General features: G+C 47.8%; 1 protein-coding gene across 6 annotated transcripts in view; it reads right to left on the bottom strand.

Annotated features, from left to right (window-relative positions):
- Positions 1–436: 436 nt before the first annotated feature.
- kif13a (kinesin family member 13A) overlaps positions 437–11632 on the bottom strand; it is a 54974-nt gene continuing 43778 nt past the window's right edge. For 4 of the 6 annotated variants that reach the window (XM_077012544.1, XM_077012543.1, XM_077012545.1 and 1 more), the window contains 14 exons: positions 10854–10953; positions 8745–8871; positions 8540–8595; positions 8243–8367; positions 7808–7984; positions 7310–7402; positions 6895–7047; positions 6509–6586; positions 6246–6296; positions 6053–6158; positions 5786–5937; positions 4650–4772; positions 2790–3738; positions 437–2148 (listed from right to left, as the gene is read on the bottom strand). In XM_077012544.1, coding sequence (XP_076868659.1) covers positions 2009–2148; positions 2790–3738; positions 4650–4772; positions 5786–5937; positions 6053–6158; positions 6246–6296; positions 6509–6586; positions 6895–7047; positions 7310–7402; positions 7808–7984; positions 8243–8367; positions 8540–8595; positions 8745–8871; positions 10854–10953 — 2430 coding nt within the window. In that variant the 3' untranslated portion in view covers positions 437–2008. The remainder of the gene's footprint in view (positions 2149–2789; positions 3739–4649; positions 4773–5785; positions 5938–6052; positions 6159–6245; positions 6297–6508; positions 6587–6894; positions 7048–7309; positions 7403–7807; positions 7985–8242; positions 8368–8539; positions 8596–8744; positions 8872–10853; positions 10954–11632) is intronic. The other 2 variants (XM_077012548.1, XM_077012549.1) reach the window with 1 other exon arrangement.

The following is an 11632-nucleotide window of genomic DNA, read 5'->3' as shown; positions in this document are numbered from 1 at the left end:
CTTACATCTGAAACTCTTGTTATGGGGCTGACAGAGGTCGGTCAGTATTGTTCATGCATGAGTATGTGACATGTGCATGATTATTGAAAACCCAAGAATCCTCAGTACAGTACGTTGACACGAAAGTAGATTAATGCTCCACTTTTGAGAAGTGTCATCAAATCATCCAAACGTTTTTAGCTTCGTCCTTACTGCCTACGTACTTTCTGAAGATGACAGATTACTTAGTGATGTTTTTAGACATTACCACTTCGAATATATCTATTCAAAACAAGCCTACTAAAGTAAATGCTAGATTTGTCAATTTCTTGTCAGAGTTTAAATTCATTCAGTCTGTTAATTCCTAAAACCCAAGTAAAGAAAATCAACCATTAAACATTATTTTGCATTAAACGTACGAGGTTTTGACATGTGAAAGAGACACAAAGAGCCCAAAGTCTTTATAATGTAAACGTTCTGTATTCTAGAACATCTTTGTACCCATTTTTGTACATTTTGTATAGATACAATATAAATACAGTTCTGTACATTATACATGTCCAAATACATTTATATGTACAACTCCTCATGAAGGACAGCAGCTTTGTTGTCTTATAAAGTAAAGGTTCGTGTCTCATCGACACGTATTTACAGCATTGCGATGCACTTCCATGTTTCCAACACTTTCGTCCTTGGTGAGACAACGAAAGCTGTGGGCGTCTGTCTCCGAGACTCTCGGTGTCACCCAGCTCCCCTTAGTCCATCCCATATAAAATATATTCATTTGCATGAGTATTCAAAAATAGCAAAATATTATTCATCATTGAAACGTGGTGTTAAAAAAAAATACGCCAGCATGGCTGACTTGGAAAGGTGAGACAGGTCAAAGGAACCCAGAAGACTTCAGGGACCCAGTGTGAGGACATTTGGGAGCAAGTCCTCGTCAGCACAAACACGTTTTCAAAGTGGCGAAACGGAAAGGAGAAGACCGTCGTCACCGCTGAGGGTTCAGAAGAAACCAAGGTGCTTAATACAGCTCATCTCCACAGTGCAGAGTTCAGGTCTCTTCTCTAAACCTCAGGGTTTACGTCGACCATCTAAGGCAGCGCAAAAATCATCACTTGTGAATTTGCTAAATATGCGCCCAGGACACTCCAGTGCAAGCGTTCAGACAATGATTCCAAAGCTCATTGCTTTTTTGTTTGTTTACAGTACTAAGCAAGCCAGCAATGTAACACAAAAGCAGGCAGCTGTTAAAGGCATCAAAACTGAAAATCTACCACAGTCTTAGAGGTTTTGATGTTTCGATTAAATCAGATATGGCACTTAGCGAAAGTCAGTCCCTTACCCTCTTTAGAGGCGCACACACACACACACACACGCATAACACACGCGCATACAAAAACTAAATATTTCAGTTTTAACAGCAGATTTGCTATGTCTTTGGTAACACCTGATAAAATCAAACAAAGATAAAAATATTACCAAGAACAGTAGTACATTCTCAACTTCAATAGAGATCCATATTTAACCTTCATAAAAGGACACTAACATTAGCTAAATATTAGGATTAATAGTTTCAGTCATGTTAAAAGTGGTAAATAAGCCAAAATGGAAGTTTACTTGAAAGTTGAGCTTAAATCATCGTTAACATGATATCAAATTTGTGCAACTGTGCATTTGACATTCAGAGAAGAATGATGTTGAAATAGTCCTGCACTTGGGGAAAAATACACAAGCAATATATGTCCAGGAGGATTAAAAGATAAAGAAAAAGATGGAAGGGGATTGAGAGAGAGGAAAAACAGCAACAACAACAAAAAAATAGCAAGAGAAAAAAAAGAATGAAGGTCTTACAGTGATGGAGAGAAATGGAGAGAGTGAGAGAACAGAGAGAATCCACATCTTCTCCGAGCTGTGACATCACTTCTCCCAGCTGAAGGACGGTTTGTGGGGTCAGTCCTGACCATCCATCTCACTGCCACCGCAGAAACACCTTCCGTCCCACAATGCAGCGGGCGGTGCGGCCTTACAGCAGTAGAGGGAGGGGCGGCACCTCTGTGTCTACGGAGGGCGGCGCCCTGCTGAGCCACGAGGGCCTGACCAACACCCCGTGGCCCATGGTGCAGCGGAAATACACCCGTCCCTGCACCGTGCCGTCGTGCTTGCCTGCGTGCGGGGGGAGGAGGTGGCGTTATATAAACCCTTCACTGGTACAACAGCTTCATTTGCATACTAATTAGCAATGTTAGAATTACTGGGATGAAGAACTCGTTTTAAGATCATCAACTTCATCGATCCAGTGTTTTAAAAGGGAACAAAACCCCTTTATTTCATCTCTAGATAATAACATTTGTGAGATGAAAAGGGTTCTCAAGCCTTCAGTTAATCCAAGTTAATTACCTGTTCCTCAGTCTGCTTCATTTAGTGTCAAACGTGTTCACAGACAGACTGGTTTCTCTTAGCATCAACATTAGTCTCAATAAAGGGTTATTCTAAAGACCCTGAGCTGGGAACATGGTTACTGGCATGATCATATATATACTGCTATTACAACTGCAATGCTTAAAATTCCCAGAATGCTGTTGCTCAAAATTCCTGATGGTGACCATCTTTTAGATGGTTATTTAGAAGAGTTCAATTAGACATGTTCCAGCTTGTTAGCAAACCTAAACACTGTGATGTGTATCGTGATTCATGGAAACATTCAGGTATCGTGATTCATGGAAATTCCTATATTGCTTAACAATAGACTAAAGCGCCAATATCAGCCTATCCACCTGTCTGCAGAACCCGTTTGGCCGACGTACCTACGGCGTGGTCCAGCTTCACTCCAACCCAAATGCCCTGGGCGAACTCGACTCCGCCCACGTAGTGCACTGTGCCACTCTCTGCTCCCACCCACACCTGCTCTCCAGGGGCCATCCAATCAGGCAACTGGGCCACGGGCCCACCATCCTCGTCCTCGCCCGGGTCCGTCTCCGGGCGGCTGTCGTGGCCGCGTGGGGGTGTGCTGGGGCAGGGAGTGGACGGCGAGACCTTCCCGTTGAGGTGACACAGTGGGGTGAGGGCTGGGACATCACCGTCTGCTGGGGGGACGGGGGGGGCCTGATTGAGCTTGGCGCACCTGTGGGACTCGTTTGCTTCCTTCTGCCACTCGGACTCCAGTCGGCCGAGCTCCTCCTCGTCAAAACTGTCGGCGGCGCCTTTGAAGTCGCTGAACTCCTGGCTGGTGTTTGCGGCCCCAGCGCCGATCTGATCCGAGCCCGCTCGGGCCGTGGAGATCGCAGAGGCGCGAGGGGAGGTGGGGACGGGGCCGGACTGGGAACGTGCCGACTCACTTGCGGCGTGTCTGCTGGGTGGGGGGCCTCTGGCGGTGGGGCCCAGGTGCTCGGCAGGTTCTCTGGAGCAGCCGCTTAGCTGGTCCGAGCTTTCGCTGCCTGTGAAGGGCGCGTCTGACAGCGTGGCGTTGGAGGCGCTGTGCGAGAAGTAGCCGCTCGTGCAGCTGCTGACAGTTGGACTGCGTGACACTACTTTCTCCACACCTCGGGTTTCAGACACGCCCGACCGGGCCGTGCCCGAGGACAAGGTTCCGCCTCCAGAGAGAGCAGCGTCTGGGCCCTCCAGACTGGCGTTGTACACCTCAAAGTTGGCGAAGTCCTCAGGGATGTACAGCTGGGCATTCGGGAGAGAACTTGGGTCTGGATCTCTGGCATGGGAAAGACTCTGGTCCAGCTCAGGCTCCTCCTCCTCAGAATCCTGGACCAATCATCCACGCCCAGACACGACACCAATCACAATGTAGTGGATTTGTTAAAGATTTGTTGCCCTCTTTCACCAACACTTTGAAGAGCCTGAATCTGTTTCCCACAGTACTGCAGTCACTGCCAACATCTGTAACAACATCTAACTGCTGACTGAGTTATTAGGTGCCTCAGACTGTGTTTTAGTATTATGGGGTTAAATGTTATGTGGGTTGTAAATCGTAGAGTGCTGAACTGAATGGGTGAATTAGGGTGTATGGGTGAATTAGGGTGTAATTATGTGTGACATGAACTCGGTCAACCATGCAAACAGCAACAAAGAATCAATAATCAGAAAGGTGATAAATGTTGTCCAGCTCTCTTTACTGTGTGAAGATAAAATATGGATGTTTTTGTGATGGTGTTTTTATGTTGTTTATGAGGACACCTATATTTAGAAAGGGATCAGTACACAGGGGGAATTGCTGGCATTTCAAAGCACTTCAATCAGTTCCCTTAGATTTAACGGTGAGTCAACACCAGTTTTAAATATACAAAAAGTCTTCCGTTGTTTCTTGTTATAGGGAATCTTTAGGGGATTAGTCCTGTGTTTTGGTCATTGTTATGAAGAAACAATATCCAACTTTTTTTGTAGCTGTGCGTGTTCAGACTAGGAGTTGCTTGTTAATATTATCAGTTGTGTGTGTGTGTGTGTGTGTGTGTGTGTGTGTGTGTGTGACTTACAGCAGTGTTACTCTTGTGTCCTGTGCAGTATGTGTTATGATGGGGGTGTGGTTTGCAACTTACAGCAGTATGTGTTATGATGGGGGTGTGGTTTGCAAATTACAGCAGTATGTGTTATGATGGGGGTGTGGTTTGCAACTTACAGCAGTATGTGTTATGACGGGGGTGTGGTTTGCAACTTACAGCAGTATGTGTTATGACGGGGGTGTGGTTTGTCATGCTGTTGTGGCCCTCACTCTGGGCCCGGGGGCGGGGCCAACGACCCCCGTAACCCATAACGGAGCTCTTGACTAGACAGTGCATGCTCTGCAACAGGGGCCACACACACACACACACACACACACACACACGCACACACGCACACACGCACACACACACACACACAGCATGCAGAACAGCGCATACAGGCAGATGCAGTTGGTAGGTGATGGCAGTTGTGTTAGTGTTGGGTGGGGCTTAGGCATGCAAACATTCCTGCTTGGGTTCCAGCCACATATACAGTGTATTCTTTACACTTTACACCCCGTTTAAAAAAGCTTGGTTTTAATTTACAAAACCTGGGAAGGGCATTATAATACACCACAGGTTACACCAACAGTCTGTGTTTATAGAAATATCGCTTCCATTTCTGTAGCATTTGGTGGACAGCTACTTTAGAAACATCAAGAGCTCTGGTAACAAACTTAAGTTTCCAATGAACTCAAATGGTTGACCTCTGAAGGAAATGGCTCAACCAAGAATGATTAAAAATGAAGAGGCCACCAGCTAGAATAACCCCATCTGCACAATGGAAACTTCCTCTCATCCAGCTCCTCACTGTGACATTAACGGTGTGACTGAACCATTCTTTGAACCATTTTGTAGCCCGTGTACCTTGAATAGTGACCAATCGGTTGTTAGGAGTTGCTGAGAAATCTGATTGGCTGGGAACAAGATTACATCACACATGCCAACACGTTCATCCCTGGTTCTATTCACATGCTTATTTCTGCACCCTCTAAACATAGTATATTATAATTATTATTATGTTTATGTCAGATAATAAACATTTTAGTCTTGTTAATGAGTGAGATTACACTGTTGTACTACATTTACTGCTAGGGTATGACATGGTGTGGTACATGAACTACATTGGATGGCTTAGGTAGAATATTTAAGAATAGAATGAGACAGGCACCAAGGAGAGTATGTGAAACGTGCACGTGGGGGAGCGTGTGTATTTGTGTCTGTGTTCCCACGCAGGTGGGTTTGTGTGTGCAAGAGAGACAGAATGTGTGTGTGTGTGTGTGTGTGTGTGTGTGTGTGTGTAGGTGCATTACCTCCTGTGCCAGCAGGGGGCGTGCCTCTAGTGAGCGCTTGGCTTTGCTCTCCTCCCTGACGGGCATCAGGGCCTTGAGGAACTTGGGCGGCTGGGGCGAGAGCGCCTTGAACGGACTGGAAATGAAGAACGTGGGGCTCTCGGGTACCGGGCCTGCCGAAGAACCAGCTCGTCACTTTATATAGAACACACTACGGCAAAAGATATGGATCAGTAGAGATGAAGTAAAAGTCTAGTGGCCCACGACCAATAGGGGCGGAGACTGTACCATGATTCTCTCTGTTTTTGACGGGCGGGTCTTTCACAGGTGTGGAGGTGACGCCCGCCTCGGAGAAATGGCAGTGTGGGACGTCCTGCAGAAGCTCGCCCAGACCCTGCGGACAAGGGGCGGAGTGAAAGTGGACGTCACAAGCTTCACGTGGTCAACATGGCTGGGAGGAGCAGCGGGAAGGACAACAAACCTTCACGTCCTCGTCTTCGCAGCACGGCGCGTCCGACTTACAGCACGAGGTCTGGGTCACAAACACAGGAATATTTCTCAGGAGAATTAACAGATTGTTCCTCTGTGTGTGTGTCTGCATGGGAGTTTGTGTTCAAGTAAACGAGTGTGTGGAATGTCTCTTCAAACATGTGCTAGAACTTTGTGTGTGTGCACAAGACCATGAAAGTGTGTGCGCGAGTGTGTGTGTGCGTGTGTGTTGGTAGAAGGTGAGATGTCTCTTACATGCTGGACGTTGGGAGTGCTGAGGCTTCTCCGGATGTGTCTGCTTTTAACAGACAGCGCTTCTTTCACCGTGACTGCCTGTCAAAACACACACACACATCCCCACACACACACACACACATCCCCACACACACACACACATCCCCACACACACACACACACACACCCAACCACCCACACACAGACCCATAATCATACACACACACACACACATCCCCACACACACACACACACACACACACACACAACCACCCACACACAGACCCATAATCATACACACACACACACACATCCCCACACACACACACACACACACACACACCTCAATTTGGGGTCATATGGACCAGACAATGTTTTCTCCCAGTGAGCTGAGGGTGTGTGTGTACCTGCCGGAGTCTCTCCAGACACAGTATGTTGGCCACCTCCAGAACTCCTCGGGTGTATTTCTCGATGTACGTCTCCCCATCTTGTGTCTCCTCAGGTTCCCCACGCGCCGCCATCAACGCCAGAGTCTCCCTCTCCTCCGGCTCCTCTGAGGCCTGTGTGTGTGTGTGTGTGTGTGTGTGTGTGTGTGTGTGATATACAACAATGATATACAAACCCAGACATTTTTAGGTTTTTTTTTAATCTTGATTTAAGAGTCGTGGACGGTGGAAGTGTGTTTCAGATGTAAATCCTCACAGACCTGATTTTACAGTGAAAGCTACTCAGATCTGAGAGCAAACTACACTGGGAATGAACTAATAGACACCTGAGAACATCAAGACTTGATCTTGGCAAATAAACCCAGGAGATTTTCACCTTCGGTATGTTGGACACGATTTCATAGGTAACACCACAGGAGGGCAGCACACATTTCAGAGACATCTTCCTCTTCAGACTCTGTGTGAAGCTCTGCATATAATCAGATAAAAATAATCAGATAATCCTCAGTGCAGCGTCACCATGGGAGGTGATGACTATGAATAAATAACAGTGAATTGTTCAATTGTGAACTTTCTTAAATGAATAAAACCAGTTTGAGAAGCTTTAAGTCACCCTGGCTATAGAAGTCTATAGAGATGTCTTGCTGACACCCCGGCTATTGGGCGTGTCCTGATGACACCCCGGCTGTGGGCGTGTCCTTCTGACACCCCGGCTGTGGGCGTGTCCTTCTGACACCCCGGCTGTGGGCGTGTCCTTCTGACACCCCGGCTGTGGGCGTGTCCTTCTGACACTCCGGCTGTGGGCGTGTCCTTCTGACACCCCAGCTGTGGGCGTGTCCTTCTGACACCCCAGCTGTGGGCGTGTCCTACTGACCTGTTTGTTGTAGATGTTGACTGCGATCCTCTTGCGGAGGACGAGCTCCATGGAGGCAGGGTGGCTAAGCTGCACTGTTGCCTTGACGATCAGGTAGATGCGCTCGCCATTGGCCGTCACGCGGTTGAGGTAGATGGAGTCGTGGATGGACGAGTCCCACGAGCAGGTCGCACACACCTAGAAGACGAGGCCAACGCCCCCGTGCACAAGATCAGCCCCGACCCCCCCCCCACTCTCCCCGCAGGGATCTGCAGGCTCTCCTCACACAGCTAGTTCAGCATGGGGGGGTCACCAGGACTGGACGTGTGTGCTGATGGAAGAGCTGCTCCCTGGGGTGTGCACTGTAATGGAGTGTGTGTGTGTGTGTGTGTGTGTGTGTGTGTGTGTGTGTGTGTGTGTGTGTGTGTGTGTGTGTGTGTGTGTGTGTGTGTGTACCTCGTCGTTGCTGTGTCTGATGATGGGTAGGTGGAAGAATTGGCTGCCGTGTTCTTTGGGCAGGATGGAGTTGAGCCCGGCCGTGTTTGGACCAGGGAGCTGCTCACTCGCCGTCAGATGATCAGCTAGAGAACAGCAGCACACCTTGAATCAGACGCACTTCTACACGGCAATACACAACTGCCTTTAAACTACAACAGAAATGTAAAACAACTCTTAGAAATAAAAGCATAGTGTCAACCATTTACACTCCAACAACAAATTTATGCTTAGCAAAACAAAATGTGGTCATTTTACCATTGAGGTCCAGAAAGAGAACAGGAATGTGTGCTTCCATGCCAGGAGGGGGCACCCTAGAGCAGGAGGGGGGATCATTACGGGTTTGGTAATGAAACGATGAGTCTGCTCCAACTGCCTCAGATCAGCCAGATGGTCTCAGATCAGTGGTGTGGTCTCTAAGACCCTGGGGCAAACACGGTTAGTGTTGGGCGGTCACTCTTACCCCTGCGCTGGTGCTCCGGGGATCCCACTGCCTGGTGCTGGAACCAATACCGCGTTGCGCTCCTCGGTAAGCCCCACCCACTGCTCTACTAACCGCGCCTCCCTCTCCACATCTTCTTCAGATTTCTCTGTACACGCACACACACACACAAACACACACGCATTACAACACACACACGCACACACACACACAAACACACACGCATTACAACACACACACACACACACAAACACACATGCATTACAAAACACACACACACACACGAGTTATTACAGTGTAGTGACAAAAAGGAAAGTGTAGAATGGAGTGAAAGTGTAAAACAAAATGTAGAATGAAAAGAAAAGGTTCAAAGTTTATGTACAGTAACAAAGTGTGTTGCTTGGGTAAAAGTGAAAGTATAGATTGAATAAGTAAAAAAGTAAAAGTGAAAACATGGTGTAAAAGTGAAAGTATATAGATTGAATAAATAAAAGTGAAAGTGTATAGACTGAAACAGGGAGGATAACAGGAGCGTGTGTGTTACAGGGAGGATAACAGGAGCGTGTGTGTTACAGGGAGGATAACAGGAGCGTGTGTGTTACAGGGAGGATAACAGGAGCGTGTGTGTTACAGGGAGGATAACAGGAGCGTGTGTGTTACAGGGAGGATAACAGGAGCGTGTGTGTTACAGGGAGGATAACAGGAGCGTGTGTGTTACAGGGAGGATAACAGGAGCGTGTGTGAAACAGGGAGGATAACAGGAGCGTGTGTGAAACAGGGAGGATAACAGGAGCGTGTGTGTTACAGGGAGGATAACAGGAGCGTGTGTGTTACAGGGAGGATAACAGGAGCGTGTGTGATACAGGGAGGATAACAGGAGCGTGTGTGATACAGGGAGGATAACAGGAGCGTGTGTGATACAGGGAGGATAACAGGAGCGTGTGTGTTACAGGGAGGATAACAGGAGCGTGTGTGATACAGGGAGGATAACAGGAGCGTGTGTGATACAGGGAGGATAACAGGAGCGTGTGTGATACAGGGAGGATAACAGGAGCGTGTGTGTTACAGGGAGGATAACAGGAGCGTGTGTGATACAGGGAGGATAACAGGAGCGTGTGTGATACAGGGAGGATAACAGGAGCGTGTGTGTTACAGGGAGGATAACAGGAGCGTGTGTGTTACAGGGAGGATAACAGGAGCGTGTGTGTTACAGGGAGGATAACAGGAGCGTGTGTGTTACAGGGAGGATAACAGGAGCGTGTGTGTTACAGGGAGGATAACAGGAGCGTGTGTGATACAGGGAGGATAACAGGAGCGTGTGTGTTACAGGGAGGATAACAGGAGCGTGTGTGATACAGGGAGGATAACAGGAGCGTGTGTGATACAGGGAGGATAACAGGAGCGTGTGTGATACAGGGAGGATAACAGGAGCGTGTGTGATACAGGGAGGATAACAGGAGCGTGTGTGTTACAGGGAGGATAACAGGAGCATGTGTGTTACAGGGAGGATAACAGGAGCGTGTGTGTTACAGGGAGGATAACAGGAGCGTGTGTGATACAGGGAGGATAACAGGAGCGTGTGTGATACAGGGAGGATAACAGGAGCGTGTGTGATACAGGGAGGATAACAGGAGCGTGTGTGTTACAGGGAGGATAACAGGAGCGTGTGTGTTACAGGGAGAATAACAGGAGCGTGTGTGTTACAGGGAGGATAACAGGAGCGTGTGTGTTACAGGGAGGATAACAGGAGCGTGTGTGTTACAGGGAGGATAACAGGAGCGTGTGTATTACAGGGAGGATAACAGGAGCGTGTGTGTTACAGGGAGGATAACAGGAGCGTGTGTGATACAGGGAGGATAACAGGAGCGTGTGTGTTACAGGGAGGATAACAGGAGCGTGTGTGATACAGGGAGGATAACAGGAGCGTGTGTGTTACAGGGAGGATAACAGGAGCGTGTGTGAAACAGGGAGGATAACAGGAGCGTGTGTGAAACAGGGAGGATAACAGGAGCGTGTGTGTTACAGGGAGGATAACAGGAGCGTGTGTGATACAAGGAGGATAACAGGAGCGTGTGTGTTACAGGGAGGATAACAGGAGCGTGTGTGAAACAGGGAGGATAACAGGAGCACCTGATTTGTTAATGATCTTCTTGATCTGCTCATCCAGATACTCGCGGCGTTTGATGAGGGCATCAGACCAACGTTCACGCACACAGTTCAGATCCTCTTCCTGCAGAGACACAGGTCTGGGATCAGTCGTTATGTCACTGCAAGCTCACGTTCGAGCATGCGGAAGACAAAATGAGTAAGACAAAGTTCAGCATTCTGGGGTCTGGAGAGCCCCAGGACTTAAGCATCCCTTAATGGAACACTTTACCCAAAAATGCTAATACAGCTCAGAATTATTCAAAACAGACGAGAGTCCAGCTAGTTATGCAAATGTATGCAAATGAAATCACGCTGCTTCCGACCAGCTGTCATTGCATTTTTGTGTGATGTATTCCTCCAAGTCAAAAACCCAACAAGAGCATCCCATAATTAAGCAAACAGGAAAGAACAGCAGTGACTACAGACAGCAGCAATCCCCATCAGAACAGATCAGCCTCAGAAACAGTTTGGCTTTTCTTTGACCCCAAATATGGTTGATCAGCTTCACTCGCTACCCAGCCGTGTGAACAACTCAAACAAGGTTACCGTGGAGACCCCGACCTAAACACAAATTCTGCCTTGGCTGATCGACCACATCTGGGATCAAAGGAAAACCAACATTTACATGAATGTATTTCCTGCAAATACAGTAACCCAGAGCACACCAAACTGCAATGTTAGTGCATAAAAACACAAAATGTGAGTTCCACTATGCCTGTTTTTAACAGGTCTGACCAGTCCCCCCCCCCCCCCCCTTAGTA

Source organism: Brachyhypopomus gauderio, chromosome 7 (genome assembly GCF_052324685.1).
Source record: "Brachyhypopomus gauderio isolate BG-103 chromosome 7, BGAUD_0.2, whole genome shotgun sequence".
Taxonomy (NCBI): domain Eukaryota; kingdom Metazoa; phylum Chordata; class Actinopteri; order Gymnotiformes; family Hypopomidae; genus Brachyhypopomus; species Brachyhypopomus gauderio.
This window is presented reverse-complemented; position numbering and strand designations above follow the sequence as displayed.